The sequence below is a fragment of the Trichoderma breve genome, chromosome 6 (genome assembly GCF_028502605.1).
Source record: "Trichoderma breve strain T069 chromosome 6, whole genome shotgun sequence".
Lineage (NCBI taxonomy): Eukaryota > Fungi > Ascomycota > Sordariomycetes > Hypocreales > Hypocreaceae > Trichoderma > Trichoderma breve.
In genome coordinates, this window is record NC_079237.1 from 2587346 (window position 1) to 2613994 (window position 26649).

Here is a 26649-nt window from a genome sequence, read left to right on the forward strand (position 1 = left end):
AAACCAAGCACTCAAAGAATTATTTAAATCACAAAAACCATGTTTGCAAAGCCGAGGCCGAAGAAGAGCGTCCTACCTCCACCGAGCAAAAAGCGCAAGTATGGCGTTGAAGAGGTCTCTTTCGACTTTGACGCTCGACAGGAATACCTCACTGGCTTCCATAAACGGAAACAACAGCGTATAAAGCTGGCGCAGGAAGAAGCTGCTAAGAGAGCACGAGAAGAGAGATTAAGAACGAGGAAACAGGTAATTTGCTTCTTCCCGGGTTTACTGGTAACGCCTCTGGTTGTTTGGTCTAACGTTTGCATTGTGGATAGATTCGAGATGAACGCAAGCGAGAAGTTGAGGAGCACGTCGAACACGTCAACAAGCTACTGCGGGAATCTGGCGCCATTGAGGTTGACAGCGCCGATGAGCAATCAGGATCGGGCGAAGAGGCGAACGAGGGAGAATGGACCGGGTTTCCAGACCGGCCAAATCTCGACATTGTTGATCACGAAGAAGAGTACATAGACGAAGACCGATATACAACAGTCACAGTTGAGTCCGTCTCAATATCAAGAGATGGCTTAGAACGGCCCGAGAAGCCTCAAGAACAGACCGAGGGGGGTCAAGAGCAAGAGACGGAGAAAGCGGATCAAGACAAACCAAAAGCCAAGGAATGGCCCAAGAAGAAGAAGCAAAAGTTCCGTTATGAGTCGAAATTCGACAGGCAGCTTACAGAAAGGAGGCAAAAGGCGAAGAGCAAAGCCAAAAGCAAGGCGCGCAGGTCGGAATGAAGGCTTTGAAGCACGAATATAGTTACCAGCTTCGGTAGCGATCTATGGATACCCCAAAAAAAAGGAAAAAGAAAAAAAAAAAAAGAACATGGTGATGAAACACGTAATTGTTGTAATGCTGCTGCTAAACATGGCGCTTCCCTGTGACACTTGAATCTTCTCTATCAACACGCGTCCCGCAACATCCTACATTATTTCCTTTGTGGTGCCTAAAAGGGGTCCAGCCGCACAACAGTTTGTGTTGGGCAGCCAAAGGGTATGCTGGCCAGCGAGTACAATTTAAATGTTTCCAATCTCGTTCTGGAGCTCCTCCAGCTCCTTCTGCAGATCGGTGTGCTTCTTTGCCATCTCCTCATACTTCTGCTCCCACTGGTCGCGTTCATTCTCAAGGGCCTGGACCTTGCGCTCGAAGTGGCCGGCCTTGACATCAGTTTGTCGGAGCCTGTGATCGACATGTTAGCACGAGATTCGGTGGAAACGATACCGACGTGTGGGAGGGGTTGATAGAGTGGTATGACGTGCTCCTAAGGTGAACATACTTCTCGTTAGCCTCGCGCAGAGTCTTGTCGGCCTCCTCAGCCTCCTCCTCGAGCAGCTGCAGTCGTCGCTGCAGTGTCTCGTTCTGGGTTCCGTGCTCTTGTCCCTCATCGGCTACCTTTTTGAAGTCCTTGATGGCAGTCTCCAGCTTCTCGACCTCGCCCTCAAGGAGGCCGTTCTTGTGTTGCAGAGAAGTAATGTCCTGCTCTTTGGCCAGGTTCTCCTGCTCGAGAGTCTTGACCTTGGTCTGGAGCTCCTCCACCTTGGCAATGGCCTCATCAGCCTCCAAGCGGAGCGAGTTCATTTTCTAGCTCATGCCGTTAGCCCGCGCCTCCCCAGGTCGGTGTAGCTTTCCCGAGAGTTTTACCTCCTTGATGCGATCCATTTTGAAGTTGTGAAAGATTTGGCGGTCTTAGGTGGGTTTTCTTGGTTGAGGTCGGGAGAGGGACTGCAGAGGATTCGAAGCGTATTATGTAGAGTGTACTCGTAACAGAGCAGAGTAGAAGTAGAGTAGAGTAGAGTTGTCAAACCAGCCTGGAAAGGGGGTGGGGTAAGGAGAGTGTCTTGATGCCCCTCTACGATGCCTCGTCTGTGGCTGGTCGCGCCCCGCCGAGCCTTTAGGGACCTGGTACTGTAATAACACCTGAGCTGCCCTCCAGCAACTAGACTCCGTACCTGCTAGGTACCCAGAGGGCTTAGTGCTAAGACGGTATCGACCACTAGGTACCCCGAAGAGGTCCCTCCACGGAATCTACAGCAGGCAGGAACATTACCCATGCAAGGCGCCCAATCTGCCTCGGGGCGCATGACAACTAGAGACTTTTGCAGAAATTGGGGGTTCTTAGTAGAGGCGAAACAGGTCAAGTGATGCTGCAAGTACCGCCAAACGGGGATGACAGGATGAACTTACGCAACCATACAAAGATGGTAACTAAAAATACAAAGGAAAAATGGTATGTACCTCGACACAATGATGAATACTAGGTACCTGGATGTCTCTACCCGTACAAAGAAAAATGAAATCGCAATATACTATGCGAAATTATCATTGTCTATTATCATTTTATTGCCGGTTCTTTGAAAGCACAAGCCACAGCTTCTTTGAGCCTCTCTTTCTCCTTATCGATTTGCCCATGTAATTGTATTGCTGTGAAACACCAGACGCTAGTACTAATTCGGCATCAGTCCTGAAATTTGACGCTTACCTAAAATGCACTAAGTAGAGAGAGCCTTCCGCACTCACAGTTGTCCGGTCAACGTCATATCAGCGGGATTCTCAACACGCGCCACTCTGACGCTACGAAATTCAACATTGCTACTATCGGCGGTTGTTCACACATTGCGGTTTGTCCCGTGGAAGGCATGATATATGCTTTCTGGGGATTCATCAAATAAAAAGAAACGGAACGATTATATTTTCTGAGTTCCACTGCTCACAACAACAATGTTGTCCTCCCATCGAGAGCAGGAGAATCGGCTTCTCAGCCACCAGATTCCCTCCAAGCAACAGCCGAAGACACCAGGCATGCGATATCCGAAGACACCAATCGATTTGGGCCGAGGCAACGAGAATGCCTTGACCGGATTCGCTGGCAAAAATGCGATTCAGGGAGCGGGCAACCTTGGAGAGAATCAAAAATTCATCTCCAAGAAACCCATGACGACCCCAACGGGTATGTAGGCCATATTGCATATCCGAGCTTGACAAGGTGCTCTGATCTAACCCATTGGATAGAATCCCGGATGCGAGCTCCACTGGGCAACAAGACGACGAACGCAAAAGCCAAGAACAGCCAAGGGCTTGGAATTGGAGGCAAGGCCGCCGTGCATGGGGTTGAAAGGACACAACTCAAGAGTATCGCGAGTCAGCAGCGGAAGCAGCAACAAAGGCAGAGACAAGCTGAATTAGCACCCAAGAATCTGTTTTCCCAACTCAGAGACAGTCAAGTTTTTGATCACGACGAGCCGGAATACGCACCGCCTAACCCTCAACCTTTACCCTACCAATCCGATGTCTTCCCTCGCAATGGCCTCACCTTCAAGGGACTGAGTAAAGACAATCTGCTCAAAGGCTACTATGAACATTTCTATAACCCGGTGGACGCTCGTGGCGTATCACGCATGGACAAACAACTGGAAGACGAAATTGAAACCGCGATAGAAAAGGCTATAGCACGGAACGACCAGGATACGGATGAGTTCACCTGGAATAGTGCTGATCTTGCAGATGGAATGGAGATTGCAGAGCGAATGACTAGGCAAAAAAGGAAACCCGCCTCCTCTTCACGTCAGCCTACAATGGTAACCAGATCGTCTAGATCTAGATTATCTGTAATGGAGGCTCTAGTGACGGATGGTTATGAAGAACATGTTGCCACTCGATCGTCAAGACGGCGAACTGTTGATCCTGCTATGGAGGCATTGTACTCCAGCGATCTTTCGTCACCATTCGCGCTTCGGAGCCGAGGAGAAAGTGCCTCTAAGCGGTTGACTCGTGCGCAGAGTGCGGCCCGAGATGAATTCGACAACAATGATTTTAAGCCAGCTGGCAGCGTGAGCCCCGTTTATCGGAACGCATCCAACGAGAGGGTATCAGGTGCTATAACTCGCTCACGCTTTTCTACTGGCTCACGCTTTTCTACTGGCTCTGATGGCGAATATGCTGGCAGCAGTCTCCCAGTAGCTGGTTCGTCCTACCAGGACTCAGAGGACGACGAGGAATTTGAGTTAAGATTCGACCTTTAGATTGCTTTTTCGATCGACTTGGACTTGAAATGGAGCAACAGGAGTTTAGGGGTTTAAAATGACGGATTTCTTTGAAGGAACGGATTGTAACGTTTGTGTGTCTTGTAAATTATTATTATCACCTTCGAGTAATCGAGTTTCAAACACAATCCGCGATATAAACCCTGCTCGTGATTACTGTTATGATTAATAGTACGTAATAGAAGTTTACATGATGAGCTACTGGTCCCTATCTGTAGGCTATGACAATGTCCTCCAGACCTAGGTGGTTGATCCTCATCGCTCTTGACAAATCCAAGTTTTCGCGGCGTAGCCGTTCAGCACGAAGTCGTTCGTCATCCCAAGCCCGTAGCCGTTCCTGCCGCTGACGTTTCAGCATTTTTCGCTTAAGCGGTCCACGAGGGCGTGGCTCTTCGGCCATCTCGAGACAGATGACGCCGGGGTTTCGTGTCGAATATCTATACCAGCCTGACGTTGGCTGTGTTAGGGATGCCATGGTATAAGTCGCTATGACGCCTTTGATACTCGCAATTCTCTCATCATCGAAGTCGATCCAAAGCGGTGGATTATCATCTACTTGGTTCTCGTCACCGCGAATAAATCGTGATACGACTATACTGCTTGCAACTTCGTGGCGAATAGCGATGACCAGGCATGAGAGAGGCGCTACTGACACTGGATCAATATCTGAGTCTGTCCTGTAGATTGGCAAGACAATGTTTGTGTCGGCAGTCTCAGCGAGCCACTTTACGGGGTACTTCTTCTCTTCAATTGCCAGCACATTGTCTGGGAGCTCGATTTCCTCCGGTATGAATGCGAAATGCAGGTCGACTCCTCGCAGTCTCCTCAGTTGCCGCACAACACGAATATTAAGCAGCAAGATGGCCGACATCTCCAAGCTACGTAGCTTCAAGGGAAACTTGTGCATGAAATTGAGCAACCGCGCAGCACCAGGGTCCAGAGTCTTCCATCCAGGAGGATGAGCTGCGTGACTGTGCATTTTCCTTCTCCGGCTTCCGTTTGAACACCAGTGAAAGGAATCGTCCCGTCTTCTATAGGTGTTTACTGGACCATTGGGGAAAATGCTGACATGTCCCATTTCAAAGAAGATTTTGGGCGTCGGGCTATAAGCTGTACCTTGGGAGTGTGGCAAGAGCTTAGAGCCACCCCAAGAACTGCTGCCGTACTCCAAAAGGGAGAGAAGAAGTGTGCTCGTGTGAAAGGTGAATATACAGCGCTTGCGAAATGCATCTCTGATTTCTCTCTTGACCGCCCGGCTTACGAGGAGGAGGTTGAACACAGTGAGGTGCCGGCGAGACGCTTCCGGCGTCTTGTATATGTCAGAAGGCGTGTGCTGTCCCGAGATGAGGCGCATGTCGTGTGACACTATTTGGATCCAAATCTCATCGCGCAGTTCGCGGGGGAGGTCAAAGATTGTGAGCTTGCTTTGGGCCATGGTAAGATTCTTTGATGTACAGGTTTCAACATCAGAGAGACACGAGTTGAATGAGGGGGATCTGATGACTGGAATGCCTCGTCCATTTCATGCTTCTCTTTGTACGGTACGCAGTGATATCAAAGGGTACGCATTTCATCCTACCAAGCGAAGGTCAGAAAAAGCGAGGGTGCAAAATGAATACGTACATACATTCAGTAATATGAGCACTTAACCAACTCGCTCAACATTTATTCAGCCAGCACTCGAACTTTATTATATAAATATAGTAGCAGTTACTAGAAACATGTAAATATACCTGTAGAAGTCACTAGAAAAATATTGATATAGTAGCAGTTACTATAGAAATATAGTAGTAGTTCCTAGTAGTAGCAGTTACGATTGAAATATAGATATAGCAGCTACTCCTTTTGTAGGCGTATGGTTCAACCCGTGGGTGTTCGAAATCTTCCCAGTCTCGCTTTTTCTGTCCTCCGCTTGCCTACCTAATTCATTGACGGTGACTCACTCATGGGAAGGAGTTGGCACTTGTTTGGTTAGTGGTTGGCTGGCGCACGGCCGCGCTCGAAACCATTCTGGGACAAGGCTGCAAGAGGCCAAGGTGAAGGTTGTTGATTGGATGCATTTGGCCACCAGTGAAAGGATCGTTGTGCATGGATAGATGCATCTAGATTTGGGGGTTGCTACTATTTATATGGTCGCGCTTTGAAACTGCACATTTGACGCGTGTGTGAATGAGCTCCGTATTCTATAACGTCCGCCCTTGAAAGGAAAACAGGGAAAGGGAAAAAAACAAAGAACACAAAGAACAAATCAAAACACATTTTCCTCAAGAGCACCTGACCCCCCACTAGAAAGTGTAAATTCTCAACTACGAACCTTGAGATCCTCTGGACATATAAGGCATACTCAAAGTGTATAAGCCACCCACCACCTACTAGCTACAACACTTCCATACAAACTTGATATTCGGAATATCGTAGCTCCTCGCTCCGCGAATTCCTGGGGCGGGCCCGCGCCAACCTTGACAACCCACCTGCTGACTACGCCGAAAACGTCCATCCCCATTGCATTGTCCCTTTTCAACTTGAACGCTCAACTTGCGTCTTTGCAAGGCATTTCCCGCTCCTCCAGCACCTCCCCCGCGGCTTCTCGAGCTCGCCAGCCATTGCGCCGCGGTCGCCGACGACGCTTCACCCCCTGAGCTGGCTTTTCACAGCGCCTGAGCCCTCTGCGACGCAGCGCACTCCGCCTATCCGGAGCCTCAATTTTCGGCTTCCCAGGTCGCGTGGGCGCTCTAGCGCGTACCACAGAAGCCGCCGCTCAGCCCCGACGGAAGTGATGCATGGCAAGCCTTACCACACACTGAGCGAGGTATCATGATTACACCACGGCGCTCGAGATAGCAGGAGCTCATCGACACGATGACTCGGCCGCCACCTGGCGTGAGCTTCGCGCAATTCTTCCCCAACGCCCCCAAGCTCAAAACAGAGGCCCAAGGACGTGCCAAGCGGGGCCTCCAGGTCGTTGACCCGGCGCCAGAAACTGCCGTCATGACAGATGCCGACTCGAATGATTTCGCTCGACGTTGCCAAACCACTACCTCATCAGATCCCCCTCTGCCGCAGCCGCAAGCCGACGACAACGGGTCGTCGCCGGGTGATATGCCCAGTACCGTGGGCTCAACCAGCTCACATGCCAGCTCTGCATCCTCCCTCTTCAGCGGCTCTGCCGTGCCAGTTGCGACAGCCACGTCCGCCGGACCATCCATGAGTGCGACTCCATTCACTTCCACAGACTCGCCCTCCTCCTTCCACGCGCCTGCGAAGTCTAGCATGTCTACGCCTTCTATTGTCGACCGTGCTTCGGGGCAACCGTCAGAGAATGCCGCGTCCGCTGGCCAACACCTGCGGCAGGACAGGACCTCCTCGATTGAACGCATCCCAGCTCGAGACCCCTTGCCTTCGATCAAGGGCATCAAGTGCATACATGACCCGCTCCTCGATCGACTGCGCAAAAAGGTCGTAAATAAGAATGCGAAACCAGTATACAAGGAGTTCGGCTTGGTATGTATAAATAACACATTTCCTCCACTGCTGGAGGAAGGGGGGGCGTCATTTGTTTTTTTGGAGCGCTGAATGGCTAATTGTTGGAATAGGAAGATGACGCCCCCCCTGCGGACCCTCGCCTCACAAAGGCGGGAGATAGGCTGGGATATATCAACACAGACTATTACCTGCCCAAAGCTCGCCTGCGCCATGCTCCCGAGAACCTCAAGCCGTATGCCTATGACCCAAAGACGTCCATTGGGCCGGGCCCTCCTACCCAGGTCCTAGTGACCAAGTACAACCCGCTGGTGTCGTTCAACAAAGTCATCGCAATATTCGCCGCCTTCGGCGAGATTGCAGAAAGCAGCAATAAGATGCACCCAGACACAGGCAGCTATCTCGGCTTCGCAACCATTCGATACCGCGACTCCAAACGCCCGGACCGTCCGCGGGTGTCCGCCATTGATGCCGCGCGACGAGCCGTTCGCACTCGAGGAATCAAGGTCGATGCCGACATTGTCAAGGTAGAATACGACCCTGAAGGTCGGAAGAGCCGGCGCATGCTGGAAGAGGTACTCAAAAGAGAGAGAGAGAAGCTGGCCAACGAGTCGGCACGAATAAAGCCTCCTCCCACAGGGCCTAAATCTGCGACTGCTCCTGGCTTTTCGAGACCTCCTCCAACAGCACCCAAGGGTCTCGGACCTCAAAGACCTCACCCGACACTTGGAGTCCCAGCTACAGCGCCGCCGAAATCGCAAGCGCCGCCGCCACCCACAGCAACAGCAGCTGTCGCCGCCGCAACACAGCAAGCCCGCCCTCATGCAGCCGTCGAGTCACAGGTTATCAGCTCACAATTGGCTAATGATCCATATATATTTGTCGGGTCCGAAAGTGTCCCGACCCTCCCTAGTATAATACCCCATATGAAGAAGCGCTTAAAGAATTATGGATTTGAAGATATCCGCCTCGACAAATCAGGGTTCTACATCGTTTTTCGAAACTCCTTTACCGGGCGAAGCGAAGCCGAACGATGTTTTCGGGCTGTTAATCACACCGAATTCTTCAATTACAATATGGCTATGCAACTTTGCGTGCCGCGATCATCTTATATCGATTCCGCCTCGAAATCAAGCCCTAGCCCCGAGCGAGCACCTAGAAAGGATCATCGGGCAGAGAAGGCAGAGTTGGAGAGGAAGCGCAGAGAAGACGAGGCCGACCTTGAGGAAGAAAAGAGGCAGAGGGCCAAGAACTTCGACCCTGTAATTGAGGCCGTGGAGGTCGTTCGGCGTGAGATGACTGAACATCTCATCAGGCATATCCGCACTCAAGTTGCGGCGCCGGCGCTGGCCGAATTCCTCAATCCAGCTAATCACGTTGCTAAGAGGCGGAAGCTTAACATCGACCCTGTAGAGACCGAAGAAGACGCTTTCGACAGCGGTAGCACCAGCCCTAAATTGGGAACTCCCAATTCTCGAGCCGATCCCATCGAACGCCGGACCGGCCGTCTAGAGCCCAAAGCCCTCCCAAGGATTCGCAAGAGCAAAACAAAAGGTCTCGCTCATCGGAGTACCTTTGTCGATCCCTTTGCCCGAAAACGGGCTTCGGCGGCTCGCCCAGCGTTTCGATCCTTGCATCATCGTCTCAAAAGTTTGGATAGCGACTTTGAATCGGACGATGATGCAGATGCTAGGGTGCTAACAGCTCGAGATGCTCGCCAGTCAGAATCACGCCCACGGAGTCGCATGAGTACTGATGACGAGGCTTCCAAGGATGATTTTGCCTCATGGGGTCCGGGTGAAGACGATTCCATGACAGAGGCAAGTCTCGCCATCGACAGCTCGATCGCAAAGAAACGAAAGTTGGAGATCTCGATTGAAAAAGCATTCAAGAGACAGAAAAAATCCGACGAAGAACTATTTGGCGTCAAAATCGATCAAATTGATGCCGAGTTCAAGGTTGTCGAAGACTCTGACGATACTGGTCTAGACCTGGAGGTGACTGCAGAGCGAGAAGATTCAACTCTTGAGGGACCATTGTCGCAAGCCGAGAATTTATCCAAAACAAAGCCCGCTAAATCTAAACGAAAGTCCAAGAAGCAACTACTCCAGGAACAAGAGGCACAGGCCAAACAATCCGAGGCTGAATCACAGCTTTCAGATGCGGATGAAGTGAAGCCCACCAGCGAGAAGGTGCCAGAGCTCGAGATTGTGCCCGAGAAATATGACGAGAGGCTGTTCGCGACAAAGCCAATGACTGCTGCGGCAACACTCCCCGACGGCTTCAAACCTGACATTACTTCCTTGGCGGCCCTGTCCTTGGGACCGACTGATGTCCCGGATATCACTAGATTGCTCAAGAAATTCCAGATCGAAGAGATTGGCAACCCAGAGTTATGGCTGTGGAAACGGAGCCGTGTCAGGGAACTCAATACATCTGATGGCCTCTTAGGTGGCCCAGTCCGTATCGAAGGCTACTATGTGCCGAATGCAAGCGGCTGCGCGCGAACTGAAGGAGCCAAGAAGATTCTGAATTCGGAGAAATCAAAATATCTACCGCATCATATCAAGGTTCAAAAGGCCAGAGAGGAGCGAGAGGCAAATTCCAAGAAGACGGGTAGAGATGCCACTATGGCTGCGAATGAAGCTGCCAAGCTGGCCGCCGAAAAGCTCATCGCCAAGGGCAACTCCCGAGCAAACCGCGCCACAAACCGGCGATACGTGGCCGACCTCAATGACCAGAAGAAGACGCTTGGGCAAGACTCTGATGTCTTCAAGTTCAACCAGCTCAAGAAGCGGAAGAAGCCTGTCAAGTTTGCCCGCTCTGCCATTCATAATTGGGGCTTGTACGCTATGGAAAACATCAACAAGGACGATATGATTATCGAGTATGTGGGTGAGGAAGTTCGACAGCAGATTGCAGAGATTCGGGAGAACCGTTACCTCAAAAGCGGTATTGGCAGCAGTTATTTATTCCGAATCGATGACAATACGGTCATTGACGCCACGAAAAAGGGAGGTATTGCACGGTTCATCAACCACAGCTGCATGCCCAATTGCACTGCCAAAATCATCAAGGTCGAGGGTAGCAAGCGGATTGTCATTTATGCTCTGCGTGATATTGCCATGAGTAAGTGTGATGACTCTATTTATGATTTTTTTCCCCTTCTTCTTTGGCCTACAGTCAAGCTAACCACATCGTTTAGACGAAGAATTGACCTATGACTACAAATTTGAGCGAGAGATTGGCAGTCTGGACCGTATCCCCTGCTTATGTGGCACGGCAGCGTGCAAAGGGTTCCTCAACTAATACCCGCCTTATTTCACGAGATATCGTTCAGTTGGCATTAATACCAGGCTGGTTAGCAGTAATACCCCAGCCTCGACCTGGTTGCCGGGCTGGGAGCGTACGATGTGCTGCTAATACCGAGCTGTCGACTGAATGTTTAATACGAGTTTATTTTGATTATTGGGCTGATCAATCTTTTTTCTTTTTTCTTACTTTACTTGCAGTACCATCCGTTATCGCATGTCAACCATGGGGTAACATAATGCAGATTTTGGTAAATCGGCTGGGCTTTCACGAAAGGAAAAGAAGAAGGCTGTCATGGATCAACAACAGCTGATGATGGCGTTGAAAGGGAATCAATCGCATTCAAAAACAAACAAACACGAACAGGCACTCTGAAGGAGAAAAAAAAAAATAAGATAAAGGATTGTGGGCAAACAATGGCCCCCGGGCAGTCATGGAGTTATCAGTGTGACTTGGGATGGACAAAAATTTCAGACAAAAAGAGGGCCGCCAGTTTTGATACGGAGGCTGGTTTATTTTCTCCGGGTTTCGCCTCCCTCGCCTCTTCGTTTTTTTCGTTGGCTGGTAATTTAAAAAGAAAAAAAACAACAACCCTCAGGGAAAGGGTGTACATATAACTCGGAGTTTCTTTGATGGATGGATAATGGCAAACCGACGGCGAGGAAGGCCAAAGTTCAAGCGATTTCATGCAGGAAAGGAAGCGGGAAGGGGAGGGTTGAAGAACGCAATGCTAGGTAGTTATATTCATCTTTCGCTATCCTATGAAGGGGAAAAAAAAAGTGCCGGCTCGACTCAGCCCAGCCGAGCCATGATCTGCCCACGTCTCAGTCGCGGCAGAATATGTAAAATTAACGAGTCCTTTGAATTCAGCCATATTGCCGCTGCTCCTCTCCGTTGTGCGTGTTACCCAATCTGTTTCCTTTGAAAGTGTCCATCTCCTTCAGCCTTTGAAACTTGTGTGTTCAGTATGCATGCATTGTGACTATCGCAGCTGCCAGTAAAACACATGGAACCGCCGTGATCCATTAATTGTTCTGGTGCATTTGAGAAGGTCCGTCTGGAGGTGCCCGGGGTCCCAGCATCCAGTCTTGCATGGCGAGCCATTCACTCCAGTTTGCTTCTGCTGCCTGTATCTCTTTCTCGGTGACTCCTTGAAGAGGACGCAAGAAGGGAACTGACTGGCCGTCCTCCAAGTCGTAGCTGGCTTTGACCCGGAGCCAAGTCTCGCTCTTAGCCGCGAAGAGATAGTTTCTCCGCTCATTCTCGTGTATGAGGCCGATTCCAACATCCCAGCCGTCGCCGAAGAAGCCATGTAGAATGGCGACGGTGTCAAACCCGGTGGCAACCAGGCGGCGTACATAGGGGACTAACGAAACGTCTGAATTGGTAGGCGGATGACTGGATGTAGAGCTAGAGTTTGGTGAATGCCTGGGGAAGGCTGGGCTCTGTTGAAATGGCAGTCGAATGTTGACAATTGCGGCAACAGCCTGAACGGCGTTTGTGTGCTGGCCGCGCTCGAGGAAAAAGGAGAGACAGGATTGATACTTGGGGTACCAGTCGAAAAGATCAAACTGTGCCTCTTGAAAGGGCTGGCCAGGAATCATGAGCTTTCTCCTCGAATCACACAAACATGCTGCAATCAGGTAGAATCATGTACGGTGGCTGGACAGACTTACATGATGAAATGCCATGGTAATCCACTGAGCGATAGACCACAATTGCTTGGGAAGAATGTCGAGTAAACTGTACGAAGCCTGGTGGGCTCTCTTTTTGTTTTCAAGAGATGAAATGTTCACACAAGACTGCTGGGGCCGAATTCCTGATATGGCTGGATCAAATTCTTCTGACTCTCTGTAAGCCTCTGGCCCTCATATAACAGCTCCGCCAGAGTTGGCTCCGGTCAATGGGGTCCATCTACGCACCTTTCTACCTTGCAATCCAACCGCAAGCAAAGCAACAGCAAGTAAGAGAGCAACAACAGGTATTCACATCAACAATGCTTCTCCAGAATGGATACACGAAAAGAAGGCGTAGGATTTGGGCCAGGATCAGCTGAAGGGTTGGGCAGAGCTTGTCCTTTGGGGCGTTTTCTTGGTTCGCCTTGCTGCGTCCTCCTTTTGTCTTATTCAAGCGATCTATGAAGAGAGTGAAAGCGGGGGACCTCTCGACGAGTTTATATTGACACGGCTGCGGTGAGACTCAGACCATTGATTGCATTGAGCGACAAAGCGAGAGACGGGGGCCCCTGGGAGCAGAGCAACGATGGTGGTACATCATGTGAGCGATACCAACACATGTGACGACGAAGGTCTTCTGTGTATCATGGTGGTGTTAAACAGATGTGGAGCTCGAGATGTTCGAGTCGACGTGGAGAGGAAGTGAGATGAGATGCAAAGGGAACTAGCGGAAGTCACAGCGTGAACGGAGCTGATAGCGGAGAGTCGTTTGTCCATTGGGACGGCAAGGCTCACAAGCAGGGTCAGGCCAGGTAAAGGAAGTGTCACCACTATGGCCTATGACGGAGGCTCCCAGCGGTCGATATAACACACGGCTGTCGAAGCATGGCTTCCTATTCGACGGCTCTGGCAATGTCTCAGGTGTCAGAGGGAAAAGGAGGGAGCAGGTCGGGTCGGGAAGCTGAAGTTGCGGCGCCGCTCGTGATAAATCCAAGACATTTCGATGGTGAGGGCGAGTGGCAAATCCCACGATCAGCTAGTTGGGACCATCAGATGTTGGTGGCTTGATCGGTTCTAATCAAATCCCTGTCCATGGATTGATTAATGAGATGAGCCAAGCAGAGACAGAGACAGGGGACCTGAGCCATGCGAGCTGAAAACTGAACACGCCCCCCACAGGGCTCCCACAGGGGATATTTGCCGGCACTTTGCCAGATTGCCGGCCATTGTCTTTTCTTTTTCTTCCCTGCAATTGACTTGGCGATACTCAGCCCCCTCTCAAGGTAAAAAGGTAAAACAGTTGTGTGAGAGAGAAGGATAAGGAGCTTTTGGAGTTGATTCGCTCGCGGCACTTGGTATGTGTAAGGTACCTGATATACAGGGGTGGTAGAGTATCTGGTACCTTGCCTTAGTGCCCGTTGCCGGTATGTGTACTCCGTCCAAGTGCCAGGTACTTGGAGGTACTTCATCACCTCTTCCAACTCATCACGGGTTACAGCTACACCGCCAACACGTGTTGGGACGGGAAGGCACAAATTTTGAAAAGGCGTTATTTTACACTTTTTATGAAGATCATCATCACTGACACGATTGGCTTCTATCACGTCCGCTTTCACCATGCGGTCAAATAGTTGAGTGATGGTAGCCGTAACAATCCGCTTTGGCCCAGAGACAAAGGTACATGTTCATCTCGGCAGAGAAGATAGACCGTATACCGTTGTGTCAGGGTCCACGAAGATTGTTATGGCTGCCATCACTCAACTGTTTGACGGCATGGTAAAAGCAGATTGTCATGGCTACCATCACTGGACTTGTGTATATATACATGTATACATACAGGGAACAATATGCCTTTTCATAAACGTTTTACGTCTTTACTTTTGCTAGCTATCATTTCATCGACATGACAAACTATCTATGCCGTTTCCTGTTGGCTCTCAAACCATGTCTGCAGCTTCTTCAGAGCTCGAGCACGATGCGATATCTTGTTCTTCTCCGCAGACTCCATCTCGGCATACCTAGAAAAAAACAAATCATTTTAGCCTATAGTCATCTTTCGCAATCATCCGGAGCAGCAGATAACCTACGTTTTCCCTTCAAACTCAAATACTGGGTCCCAGCCTAGTCATTACTTCGTTAGTATCCGGCTGGAAGTGCCTCATGCGGGGTGTATTTCATACCAAACTTTGAAGGGCCTCGTGCAGGTACAATGCGACCCTGGTAACAGAATATGTAAGAATGGCATCATGTCACTCCATGTTGATAACACTTACCGGCGTCCGTCCTTGAAAGATAATTGGGTCGCGGCCAGGTCCTGGCGAGTATGCAAATGTGCAAACTGCCTCTGCAGATTTATCTTCGTACGCCGCAAGAAGGTTGTTGAGCCCTTGGTGGCCAGTCTTATCCAGGAACCATTTGCTATGATGTCGAACACAGATTGATGAGCTTTCCATCCATCCCGAAACCTCGAAGTAGCATAGCAGAGAGCTTACATGTAAGGCCCGGGTAGGCCTCCAAGAGCATTGAAACAGAGCGCCGTATCTTCAACCAGCACCGGGCCGTTTACCTCGATTGAATTAGACATGTTAGGATGAGCCTTTGATCAATTCCTACTAAAGAAAGGGTAGCCATACCAAGTCGGCAGCTCGACGACATTTTGACTCGGCAACCTCTTCAATCGTTCCCTGGATTTCCTCGAGATCCAGCGACTGGCTATCAATCTCAATTTGCGGCTCAAGGATTGCCTTGACTTCTCTCAGCTTATTCGCATTGCCGGTGATGAAGTGAATCGGGGGAGCCATTTTGGTGCTCGACAAATGCGCTGCCAAGGAATATCTGAAACCGTTGATGGGCTTTGTAAGTATCGCAGCTGGTAGATGGACTCTTTTCAAGGAGCTTTTTAGCATCATCAAATGGATACCTTGGTGGTACCTAAAAGATTTGCCTGTCTGGGGAACAGCAGCAGTCAGCTGGCTTGAACCCACCGCACTCCGCAGGTACCCAGTACTTGGCAGTGTCTAGGCCTCAAGTCACTGGCTGCGTCACGCGAACCATTGACAATTCCATTTTCCACCTTGTCAGGCTGGACGGACCCTTGCTCAGACAACGATGAAAATCGACGCTCAAAGCGCTGGTCCCTTCCGCTGTTCCAGACTGACGGGGGGGAGCGGCACTGGCACTGCCTTCTTTGTTCTCCATTGGGTGCGTGCTGTTTGCGACTATTGCTGACCTCGACGCTAACCTTTGCAGCATGTCCATGTGCAGCTGATGCTGATGCTAGGGATCGATAATGTCACTGCGCTCCCTTTGCCATCATGACGCCACAACACCACCGCGATCCCGAACCGTTAATCGATAGACGCATGGCGATAACCGAGCCCGATGAGATTTCGACCACACCCAACAATGCGCATATCGAGGGCCAACGGACAGGCTCGGTATCGCGGACCAGTCGGCCTTTTGCGGCGTCATTGATTCCCAGTCAACCACACCGAATTGTCATCAGCCAGTCATGGAAGCGCCTTCTTCCAGGGCGCGGATTGCGTACTCAAAAGACAGCAGCTGTTCGAAGTAAAACTAAAGAGTCGCTGGATGCTTCGGCACGCCCTCCAAACAGCCGGGCGGGCATGCAGTCGGCATCGAGGCTTGGGGTTCGTCTATGCCAGTCCAGCCATACATCTCCAGCGCATAACTAATGACGTGGCGCATTTCAGACACTGCAGCTTGGAAAGTATGCGCACGAGGAGGAAATGCCCGTGTGGCTTGTCAAGCTATTAGAAACGAAAGGCGACCTTCGTGCCGGTGGTAAGGACATCTCGCGTGCCTCGATTTACAAATAGACTGGCTAACACTGCCGCCGTGTAGGAGTCATACCAGCCTTGAAACAGCTGCTTGATTTGAGCTCACGGACCGAGTATGCGTATCTATGCCATCCGGATGTCCAACATGTGGCGAAGCTAAACAGAGAAGGTGATTGGGGCCTCTTATACCACACACACGACTGCAAGTAGAAGCGATCAACTTATCCATGGTCATATAGGTGCATTCTGCGGCTACCGTAACATACAAGTCCTCTCCTCTCACATTATTGGGACTCGCGCGACCGGATGGGAGCAGCTGGGAGATGATATCCCTAGCATATTCCAGATTCAAGACATGATTGAGACTGCCTGGGATCGCGGGTATAATGCTCGGGGCCGTGTAGAGACAGGAGGCATCAGAGGCACGCGAAAATATATTGGAACGCCAGAGGTAAGTGTTCTTTTTTGTTGATTGCCCTGGCCCGCGCTTTCATACTCATCATCTGCTTTACAGGCCCAGGCATTTTTCGCAAGCATGGGGTTTCCGTGAGTATTATTCAAACATGTGGCCATTTCCCTCATGGGACTAACAATGAAACCAGGTGTTCAGTGCAGGCTTTCAAGGCTTCTAGTGAAGACGACAATGCTTCACGTCGCCTGCTGAGTGCAATTGAGCGCTATTTTCAACAAGGTGCGGTGGGCTCAATGGACGACAAAGTCCGTTCTACTCTGCTCCCTCCGATATATCTGCAGCGACCTAGTAGGCTCTCCCCACCCCCCAATTGAACCTGAAACCACTGGGCATATCAACTAACAGAGGTCCCCAAGAACATTCTCTTACGATAGTCGGGCTGGAGAAGCACAAAGGGGGCGATGTTCAGCTCCTGGTTTTTGACCCCGAATTCCAGAGCTCTAGTACGGTCGTCCGTCTTGCTGCCAAGGCTACTCTACGCAGGCAATCCAAGGTAACCAAGCTTTTGGAGCCCTATCGCCGCAGCGCTACCCACTTGGAGCGTTTTAATGAATTTGAAGTTCTCTAGTAAGGAATAACGTTTCAAATTATCGCGGGGGATATGAGCTAACGATGTGGCCAGTTTGACCAGAAACAACCAAGCCTGAGAAGAGGATAATTATCATCGTGTTTAGAGCATAGAGTGTCTTTTTCGATACGTTAAACAGCGTTGAGATGTTTGAATTACTGGTGCCGAGTTGCAATACATCAATGTGTAAATCACCGTCAATTTTTCATTAGTTGCATAGGTACTCCCAATTTATTACATAATTCTAAAAGTGCCTTATCCATACCAAGATGCATCTATTGCAATTCCTTCGACATCTGGCAACGGCCATCCATCTACCTACCTCTCTCAAAGATGTAGAACGAGTTTAATTGTACTACATTTTGAACCTGACATGTATGAAAATGGCCGTGCCAGATCTGGACAGCTCGCTCGAAAATCTAATTAACACATTTAATGAGCTCAATTCCACCACTGTGGATGAACTCTTCTCAGAGCCGAGCCCTCTGGAGTTTATGCGCTATGTGGCTCGTAACACGCCGTTTGTGATCAGAGGAGGAGCCTCGAGCTGGAAAGCAACGAAGAAATGGAACGCTGCCTATCTGAAAACGGCTCTTGAGGGCCAATTTGTGAATGTTGCCGTTACTCCGTTTGGGTAAGAATACATCGGATCCATTAATACATTATCTCCCTGTTCATCCATCTAACAGCTATGCATGCCAGCAATGCCGATGCTCCAACGTTTTCCTCGGAACATCAGGCCACCGTAATTGCAAAGCCTCATGAAGAGACTCAGCAATTCGGCGACTTCTTTGCATACATCACCCAGCAGGAGATGGATCCGGAGTTTCCTCTCGACTCTGAAGTGAGATATGCCCAAACTCGTGAGATATAGACTCTTTCTCCTCCCCCCACTACTATGTATTGATATTGTGAACCTTTGCTAAGTGGTGTTAAAGAAAACGACAATCTTCGGGATGAGTATCTTCCGTTGTATCCCGATGCTCTGAAAGATATTCCCTTTGCGCGGATCGCCCTAGGAAAGGAACCAGATGCCATCAACCTATGGATCGGAAACTCAAAATCCACGACGTGTTTGCATAAAGACAATTTTGAAAACATCTTTGTGCAGATTGTGGGCAGAAAGCACTTCGTCTTGCTACCGCCACTGCTCCACGCGTGCGTCAACGAGGATCTGCTTATGCCGGCAACGTACGTCCGAGAGGGACAGGGCTTTACGCTTCAACTTGACCCGGATTCTCCTCCTGTGCCGCTGGCGACTTGGGATCCTGACGATCCTGGACGAAATGCTTCACCCTTATCTGCGTTGGCAAGGCCTCTTCGTGTGACTCTGGATCCTGGAGACATGTTGTATCTCCCTGCTATGTGGTGAGTGAGCCCGGCAATATGAGAAAAGTCTTTATCCGTAGTATTCTATGATGACCTTTGTGGTTGTTTCTTCTCACTGATTCTTTGCTCCAAGGTATCACAAGGTCAAGCAATCCTGCATCGATGATGGCGAAGGATTTGTCCTAGCTGTAAACTATTGGTAGGTCCAAAAGATGCAAGCGCCTGCGAAAAGCATTGCCTTCTAACATTCTTTCTATATTAGGTACGATATGGACTTCAGCGGGCCCCTCTATCCCGTCACTTCTTTTCTTCGCGAACTTGGAACCAAAAAGCAGTCTGTGCTTCCTTCAGATAAATCATCGCATAGAATCCAACCTCCGACTGCGGAGTAGAATTGAAATACATGGCCGCACGCTCACCCCTTATTTCTTCCTCTTTGCAATTCTCTTTTGTGCTCGCAGCTCCTTCTTCATCCTGGCATCAACAATTCTGTACCGTCCCTTGACACCCTTTGGTCGGCCCTGGATACCCTTGTTTAATCCCCTGGCAACAACGAGCTTGGCTGGCTGTCGAGGCTTTTGACGGTTCGCCCTGCTAATAAGCTTGGATATGCTCTCCGCCTTTTCCTTCTCCGTCATGCCTTCATCAGCAGCAAGCATGTCTGACTTCTTCTTCAGCTTCTCCAGCTTCTGGGCCGTCTTGAATTTCTTTCGTGCCTTTGCTTCTCGAACCTTCTTGATCGGTCGGGCGTTGAAGGCTCTTAGTTTCTCCTTGATGGCATTGGCTGCTGCCTTTGATATTGGCTTCAGGGCCTTGTCGTGTTTACCCTCGTCATCAATGAACCACTCGGGCAATCCATCCCTGTCGCGAAATGCGCGCTTATTGAAACCATCGTCGATAGCATCGTGGGTTGTCTTCTGTCCCGTGGCCAGTTGGTGTGCTAGAGTCATTGCTTCGGCCGTGATGATATCAATGTCTTTCTCAAGTCAGCTACGTTCGTCTGTGTAATAGTTCAATGGTGAGTAAACTTACCAGGTCTTCCATCTGCTCGTCGCCTCTCTTCGTCTTCCCAATTGTCATCATCATCCACCTTAACGACCTCGAACCCACCGTCATTCTCTGAATCATCTTCCTGTTCATTCAGAGATGCTTTTTGTGTTGCTGTCCGCGTGGGCAGCACTTGTGAGCGCGTAGTCGTACTGGATGCCTCAATCGTCACATCATCCTCTCCCCCAAGAAGAGAGCCTCCAGTTATCTCTTTGAAGATATCCTGGCTGAAGAAAGCGGATGCCTTTTTGGATAAGCCGTCTTGAGTCTCCCCTGTCTGGCCATCTAAATCCGTTAAGAATCCGTTTGTAGGTAGTGAACCGTCTTCATCGTCATCGGATGAGTCGTCATCTTCCTCCAGCTCGCTTGCGTCACTCTCTGCCTCTTCACCTGCTGAAAGACCCTCCCACTCGTCATCTTTGTGCTCCTTTCTTGCCTTTTTGGCCCGGTACTTGGTGTCCGCTTCCAGTTTGCGCTCTCTGAATTGTTCGTACATGGCATCGAGCTCAGTCTCCAGCCCGTCTTCTTCGCTGTCGCTCTCAACTGGCTCTGTGGAGATACCTTGGTCGACATCTTTTGAGTCTTTCGAATTTGATACGGCCATTTTGCCCCGGGAGAAACGGTTCATGCCACCAGTCTTGTCAATAGTCTTTAGAGAAAACATGGCTCCCTCTCCCAGCGGTCCCGATTCTTCCATACCAATATCCATAGGCGCCATCATATTCAGCTGCATCCTAATGATCTCTTTGCGCTTTTGTTCATTCTCCTTGCGCCTCTCTCGTTTCCTCTTGGAATTCTCTGTGTCCTTCAGGGCTTGTAGTTCTTCTTGTATTCGCAACTCCTCGTCCATTGATTCTACCCCAGCCACTTCCTCGGCTTCAGCAGTATCTGCTGACTTTTTCTGTGAGAGGCCAAAGATTTCTCGCACCCTCAATCTCCATTTGAGAAGAAGTTTGAATTCCTTGCGCCCAAGAACTTTCAAATCGGCACAGCATTCCCGAATCTCCGCAGTAGTCTCGGGCAGCTTATCCAGAGCAGCAAGCGCAATGTCGCCATTGGGCGCCTGAGTAAAGGAGAGCTTGTTGTAGGAACCAAGAATGGCTATGGGATCATTTGTCTGGATGAAACTGCTTGCCGCAATTTCTTTGAACTGTATGTAGTCCCCTTCTTCGTAACCATCACGCTTCCGCTTCTTCACCTCTGGATTATAGACCTTGGCTTCATTGTTTGGGGTGGCGCCGGAAAGCTCTGCAAAGACTGATCTCGGGTCCAAGAAGCGAGGATCGATATGCTTGGGTGCTTTGTATCCGCGACAAACGACGAAAATTTCGGCCGAGACGTTTCGAGACGAGGGGGGTTTAGTGGCTTCGACTTTAGTGAACAATTGATTCAGCACCCATAGGAGCGGGTTGTAATCTTTGGATCTGAAGACCTTGGTCACAAAAGTTCCTCCTTCGGCAAGAAATTCAGTCGCGAGTTTCATGGACTGAAGTGCGAGTTCTGCTTGGTTGAAAGAATCCTGAGCCCAAGCAGTACCAACATTGGGAGCACCATCGTGCAAAACCGTATCTGCCTTCCAAGTCTTGAAGTGTTGGCGGATGGTAGCACGACACTTGTCTGTAGTGATATCGCTCTGGAAGGTGATGACTCTAGGAATGGGCTTGATGGGCGCCAGGTCGACTCCAACAATCAAACTGTTGACTGGCATAACCTCTGCTGCAACTTGACACCATGACTATAGGGATATTAGTTAGCCTTTGCCTGGTAACTCACAATCCCCCCCCCCCAACAAGGCAGTAAAAACTTACACCTGGCGCAGCGCAAAGATCCAGCAAGACTTTGCTCTTTTCCAAGAATCCATACTTCTTGTTCAACTGAATCAACTTGAAGGCGGCACGAGCACGGTAGCCTTTTTCTTTGGCAAGTTTGTACCACTTGTCCAAACGGCCTTTGCCGTGCTTTTTTTGAATCGCCATGGCGTCTGATGCAGCGACAATCGCAGGGAAAATGGCATGCGTTTCGCAAGGCACTTTGAGCAATCCAGAAATTTTGTCGGAAAGTTGCGCCGATAACGACATCACGTGGCGATAAGAAGTGGGCTGCCCAGCGGCACATGCTAGCTACCACAACTAGTCCATAGGTACCCGATATTCTAGTCGGATCAATGCAAGCTATATTCTCGCCATTGCAACAGCCTTTGAAGCTTCACTCCTGTCTTGTCTGTCTTGAGGCGGTGCCGGGCCATATGGTCGTCAACAGAGCAGCTGCCCAGACTGCAAGAGCCCGACCACGATGAGCGGCCGGTTCCTTGCAGCTAGTCTGCGGCCTGTGGCGGCAAGAAATACCTCCGCCGCCACCAGCGTTCGTCACTTACACCGATTTCCAACAGGAGGCCTTTTGCGGGCAGATGCCGCGATCCGGGAGACTCGAAGACGCATGTGGTTTGGCGGCAATGCTTTCCATAACCAGGTTATTGTTCGAAATGCCTCCTTTGTGCGCTTCTTGCCGAAGCTGGTGGTGAAGTTTGCTAGGATTCCTGCCATGTTTGGTGGGCTGGCCATTGGCACCTTTGCCTGGGTTCAATACCAAGCTACACGTATGTCATCCTCATAGATAGATTTGGGGTGACCTTTTACTAACTAATTTCTCAGAGGCTGGCAACTATGCCATCTCAATCTTCCACGATACCCTGGACACGGTGACGGGCACGGCATCTAGTATATACGGGAGTGCCAAAGATGTAGCAGATCAAACACGTCAAGGATGGGAAAACACAAAAGAACGGGTGGAGGTGCCGGCTTGGTTGAAAAAAATGTTGGGGACGCCCGAGGCCTCAGGCTCTGGGGGTTCAGGAGGACCTAATGGCGACCCAAAACACAGTAAAGTCGGCGCCGCTGCAGCTGTTGGTGCTTCGGCTGCCGCTGTTGGTTACGACAAATCGGATGATGAAGATCCACGGGATTCACTACAGAGCTCCAAGGATGATCAAATGATGGTATTGACAAAAAAAATGATTGAAATTCGAAGCATACTGCAGAAAGTCGGCCAGTCCAGCTCTCTTACTTTGCCGTCCATCGTCGTCATTGGCTCGCAATCATCTGGAAAGAGTTCGGTACTGGAGGCCATCGTCGGCCACGAGTTTCTTCCCAAGGGCAACAACATGGTTACTCGGAGACCGATTGAATTGACTCTAGTGAATACACCCGACTCGCCTGAAGAATATGGAGAATTCCCGGATCTTGGTTTACGAAAAATATCCGACTTTTCTTCGATCCAGCGAACATTGACAGAGCTGAACCTGGCAGTTTCAGATGCAGAGTGCGTCTCGCACGACCCTATTCACCTGACCATCTATTCCCGCAACGTTCCTGACCTTTCCCTTATCGACCTGCCCGGCTACATCCAAGTTGTGGGGCAGAACCAGCCATTGCAGCTGAAGCAGAAGATTTCGGAATTGTGTGACAAGTATATTCAGCCTCCAAATGTCATTCTTGCTATCTCTGCGGCAGATGTCGATCTGGCCAACTCGGCAGCCCTCAGGGCATCTCGCAGAGTCGATCCCCGAGGTGAACGAACCATTGGAGTTATTACCAAGATGGATTTGGTCGATCCGGCCCGTGGTGCCACCATCCTCAATGATACGCAGTATCCTCTTCGGTTAGGCTATGTCGGCGTTGTATCAAAGGCGCCAACCTCACAGGGCCTTTTCAAGATGGGCTCATCGGATCTCCTTTCCACTATCGCCAAGAATGAAAACTCTTTCTTTTCCTCGCACCCACTCGAATTTGGACCAGACGCAGGCGTCAACGTGGGCACAATAAATCTTCGAAAGACATTAATGCGTGTTTTGGAACAGACCATGTCATCTAGCCTACAGAGCACAAGTGACGCCATTAGACAAGAATTGGAGGAGGCCACATACGAGTTCAAGGTCCAGTACAACGATCGCCCGCTCTCTGCCGAATCTTACCTTGCCGAGAGTCTCGATGCCTTCAAGCATTCCTTCAAACAGTTTACTGAGGGGTTCGGGCGCCCAGAAATGCACGAGCTTTTGAAAAGTGAGCTTGATCAAAAAGTGCTGGACTTGCTGGCTTCACGATACTGGAATAAGCCAGTGACGGACCTGGCGCCGGCGAAATATGATCTCGATAACATTGCCGACCTCCCCAAGGCTGATCCCGACTCTCTTTACTGGCGTCGTCAGCTCGACGCTTCGACATCTGCCCTCACCAAACTTGGAGTTGGGCGTTTAGCAACAACGGTCATCGCCTCATCTCTTCAAGCTCACGTTGACAAGTTACTGACCAACTCGAGCTTTGTGAGCCATCCCTTTGCAAAGAAGGCTATAATTGAAGCCGCGTCGACGATCTTGAACGAGAGGTTCTACAGCACCAGTGATCAGGTCGAGAACTGCATCAAGCCCTTCAAATTCGACATCGAGATTGACGAAAGAGAGTGGAATCACGGCCGTGAGCATGTCGGCAGTGTGCTGAAGAAGGAACTGCAAGACTGCGAGGCCGCGCTGGTCAGTTTAGAACCTGCCGTGGGTGGACGAAGGAAATTAAAGGAGGTCATGGCCTTTATAGATAAGGCGCGAAAAGGCGACATCATCGTAGAGGGCGATGGCCGAAGCGGTGCAGGAGGATTCAGCGCTGCTCTCCTAAGTAAAGGTAATTTCTGCCCTCACTCCCCAAAATGCTGTTCATACGCATGGTTTGTAATTTCTAACATCGATATAGGCAGAGAAGCTGTCTTCCTTCGAGACAGGGCCGACATCATCAAGATGCGAATGCTTGCCGTCAAAGCCAAGCAGTGCAACAATCCCAAGAACAAGTATTACTGTCCCGAGGTCTTTTTAGATGCTGCAGCAACCAAACTGGCTTCCACAGCTGTTCTCTTCCTGAACGTGGAGCTGCTTTCCGAATTCTACTACAACTTCCCGCGTGAATTGGATCTTCGTCTTGGACGACACTTGTCCGCGGATGAAGTCGAGAAATTCGCCAAGGAAGATCCCAAGATCCGCCGACATCTTGATGTCATCCGGAAGAAGGAGCTCTTGGAGTTGGTGCTTGAGAAGATGGACAGCCTGCGACAACTAGAAGGAAGGGACAGGGAGCATGGAACAAACGGAAGAAGAGGATCGGCGAATAAGGACCGAGGACGCTGGGGGCTCTTTTAAGCCTGCCATGACAAAACCCCAGATTGCAGGCATTCTGCACAGGTTAGCTATGACTTGTTTGACTTATGAACTTGAATGTGTGGTGGCGATATCTCTCCACTAAGTTATGATTGCTCATTATGCTTGATTGATTACCTATATAAACTATGTCTATGCTTCAATCTATGTACTTAGTCTAGTTCAACAACACAGAGCGCTGAGGAAAAGGAAGTGTGTCATCCTGACAATTCCTTTGATATCAAATAGTAGCATCAACAGTCGTTTCTAGAGTCACTTCCCACCTCACGTTACCTCCAGTCCCATAACCCTCTCCTAATCTGTTTTGGATCAAGGCTGAGATGCGATTGCGCAGCTTTCCCAGTGCGAGCTCATCTAACCCATTCGTGATGATGACTTTTAGGTTGGCCATGCACAGGCCATAGTGAACCTGCCAGAATTGAGCACCGTCTACACGGGCAATGCCTGACTCGGATTCAATCTCACGGAGGACGGCCGTTACGCCAACGTCACCCTTGTTCCCGCCATAGCTCATAAGGAGCATCAGTCCCTGAGCAACAGCAACACGCATGCCTAAACTAAACATTGCAAGGGAAATGACGGCGCAGATTAGCCGGTCAAGCCAGTCATACAAGGAAATGGATAACAGAGGCAGTAACGAAATCAAGGCGGAGAAGAAGAGGGTGAGGAAGTGGAAAGGGTTGGAGAGGATGCTGGGCAGAGTAGACAGATAGGACACTCTCATAACTTTGGCAATGCGCGCATGGTTCTTCAGTCCATAGGCAGATACGAGCGTGCTCGCAATGGCAGCCGCCGACACAAGGTCAAGAGAGCCTGTAGAGATTCGATCGTGTTCGTGTTCGTGGTGAGCTTCGTGGTTACCGACAGATTCGAGAATGTGTTTTAGATTGTGCGAGAGGAGATCAAAGCCGCCGAAAAGCAAGAAAATAGACATGGCGAATCCTGCCAGGATCTCGGCTCGCTCAAGGCCAAACGGGTGTCTAATGCTGCTACGACGCCAAACTTCGAAATTGCCCAGCACGTCGACAACGACACACACGGCGGCGCTACCGGCATCAAAGAAGACGAGGTGAGACAGGGCCATTGCCGCAAGGGAGCCACCTGACCGATAGAAGATGAAGATGGCAATGGCGACGTGACACAAGCCCCAGTAGAGCCGCATTCGCTGGTCTCGCTGGAGGCTTTTCCATGCTTCTTTGATGGTGGGCGTCGGGAGGGAGGCGGGGAGGACGGGAGGCGGCCTTGGGGGAGGCTCTTGGAAGATTTGATGCTGGGCGGATACGCTGCTGTGCTTGTAGCGATGTCCACGACGCTGGCCGACGTTCTGTTGGTCGAGGTGTCAGTTGAAGGCGCTACAAGATAGATATCTTGGATGGGGTTGACGGACGGATTTGACAGGCGTAGTGGATATCACTTGTGTCTGGAAATTGAAGGGATTGGGAGAGGCGCCTCCTTGACTGCCATTCTGCAGGGGTTCTGACTCTGAAGACATGATGCGCGATGAAGTTCTGTTGGCGGCTTGCGAGGGACAAGCAAGTCGTGAGCCGAGAGGCGGTCGGACGTGCAGCAACGCCTGGGTGTAGAGGTAGGAAGAAACTGCAGTAAAGATAAAGGTGAGAGAGCTGGCGAGCACTTGGATTCCCTCGGCCGCGGCTTGATTACTCTGCCATGATCATGGAAGCTCGC

The 26649-nt window shown here is 50.3% G+C and overlaps 12 protein-coding genes across 12 annotated transcripts; 6 read left to right on the plus strand and 6 right to left on the minus strand.

Moving 5' to 3' along the window:
- Positions 1-39: 39 nt before the first annotated feature.
- On the plus strand, positions 40-779 carry T069G_09725 (nucleolar protein 12 (25kDa) domain-containing protein; the record flags this gene model as incomplete). Its single annotated transcript, XM_056176935.1, has 2 exons — positions 40-246; positions 318-779. The coding sequence occupies 2 exons, from the start codon at positions 40-42 to the stop codon at positions 777-779; spliced, it is 669 nt and encodes a 222-aa protein (XP_056025413.1).
- A 279-nt stretch (positions 780-1058) lies between these two features.
- T069G_09726 (tropomyosin like domain-containing protein) lies at positions 1059-1701 on the minus strand (the record flags this gene model as incomplete). The annotated part of the gene is made up of 3 exons (XM_056176936.1): positions 1059-1221; positions 1319-1623; positions 1684-1701. The coding sequence occupies 3 exons, from the start codon at positions 1699-1701 to the stop codon at positions 1059-1061; spliced, it is 486 nt and encodes a 161-aa protein (XP_056025414.1).
- Positions 1702-2760: 1059 nt separating this feature from the next.
- Positions 2761-4061, plus strand: T069G_09727 (uncharacterized protein; the record flags this gene model as incomplete). The annotated part of the gene is made up of 2 exons (XM_056176937.1): positions 2761-2989; positions 3052-4061. The coding sequence occupies 2 exons, from the start codon at positions 2761-2763 to the stop codon at positions 4059-4061; spliced, it is 1239 nt and encodes a 412-aa protein (XP_056025415.1).
- Positions 4062-4290: 229 nt separating this feature from the next.
- Positions 4291-5517, minus strand: T069G_09728 (uncharacterized protein; the record flags this gene model as incomplete). Its single annotated transcript, XM_056176938.1, has 1 exon — positions 4291-5517. The coding sequence occupies one exon, from the start codon at positions 5515-5517 to the stop codon at positions 4291-4293; it is 1227 nt and encodes a 408-aa protein (XP_056025416.1).
- Positions 5518-6941: 1424 nt separating this feature from the next.
- On the plus strand, positions 6942-10871 carry T069G_09729 (COMPASS (Complex proteins associated with set1p) component N domain-containing protein; the record flags this gene model as incomplete). Its single annotated transcript, XM_056176939.1, has 3 exons — positions 6942-7583; positions 7676-10691; positions 10768-10871. The coding sequence occupies 3 exons, from the start codon at positions 6942-6944 to the stop codon at positions 10869-10871; spliced, it is 3762 nt and encodes a 1253-aa protein (XP_056025417.1).
- Positions 10872-11899: 1028 nt separating this feature from the next.
- On the minus strand, positions 11900-12478 carry T069G_09730 (uncharacterized protein; the record flags this gene model as incomplete). Its single annotated transcript, XM_056176940.1, has 1 exon — positions 11900-12478. One exon carries the CDS (start codon positions 12476-12478, stop codon positions 11900-11902), a length of 579 nt encoding a protein of 192 aa, XP_056025418.1.
- A 1987-nt stretch (positions 12479-14465) lies between these two features.
- T069G_09731 (ham1 family domain-containing protein) lies at positions 14466-15351 on the minus strand (the record flags this gene model as incomplete). Its single annotated transcript, XM_056176941.1, has 6 exons — positions 14466-14568; positions 14638-14671; positions 14731-14767; positions 14824-14968; positions 15043-15116; positions 15184-15351. 6 exons carry the CDS (start codon positions 15349-15351, stop codon positions 14466-14468), a joined length of 561 nt encoding a protein of 186 aa, XP_056025419.1.
- Positions 15352-15864: 513 nt separating this feature from the next.
- T069G_09732 (peptidase family c78 domain-containing protein) lies at positions 15865-17390 on the plus strand (the record flags this gene model as incomplete). Its single annotated transcript, XM_056176942.1, has 7 exons — positions 15865-16185; positions 16264-16354; positions 16415-16519; positions 16590-16801; positions 16865-16896; positions 16953-17110; positions 17179-17390. 7 exons carry the CDS (start codon positions 15865-15867, stop codon positions 17388-17390), a joined length of 1131 nt encoding a protein of 376 aa, XP_056025420.1.
- A 383-nt stretch (positions 17391-17773) lies between these two features.
- Positions 17774-19111, plus strand: T069G_09733 (cupin-like domain-containing protein; the record flags this gene model as incomplete). The annotated part of the gene is made up of 5 exons (XM_056176943.1): positions 17774-18024; positions 18093-18253; positions 18329-18758; positions 18853-18918; positions 18982-19111. The coding sequence occupies 5 exons, from the start codon at positions 17774-17776 to the stop codon at positions 19109-19111; spliced, it is 1038 nt and encodes a 345-aa protein (XP_056025421.1).
- A 30-nt stretch (positions 19112-19141) lies between these two features.
- On the minus strand, positions 19142-21742 carry T069G_09734 (ftsJ-like methyltransferase domain-containing protein; the record flags this gene model as incomplete). The annotated part of the gene is made up of 4 exons (XM_056176944.1): positions 19142-19695; positions 19752-20916; positions 20965-21501; positions 21575-21742. 4 exons carry the CDS (start codon positions 21740-21742, stop codon positions 19142-19144), a joined length of 2424 nt encoding a protein of 807 aa, XP_056025422.1.
- A 316-nt stretch (positions 21743-22058) lies between these two features.
- T069G_09735 (dynamin family domain-containing protein) lies at positions 22059-24945 on the plus strand (the record flags this gene model as incomplete). The annotated part of the gene is made up of 3 exons (XM_056176945.1): positions 22059-22362; positions 22418-24436; positions 24506-24945. The coding sequence occupies 3 exons, from the start codon at positions 22059-22061 to the stop codon at positions 24943-24945; spliced, it is 2763 nt and encodes a 920-aa protein (XP_056025423.1).
- Positions 24946-25183: 238 nt separating this feature from the next.
- T069G_09736 (cation efflux family domain-containing protein) lies at positions 25184-26455 on the minus strand (the record flags this gene model as incomplete). The annotated part of the gene is made up of 2 exons (XM_056176946.1): positions 25184-26287; positions 26351-26455. 2 exons carry the CDS (start codon positions 26453-26455, stop codon positions 25184-25186), a joined length of 1209 nt encoding a protein of 402 aa, XP_056025424.1.
- Between the last annotated feature and the right edge of the window lie 194 nt (positions 26456-26649).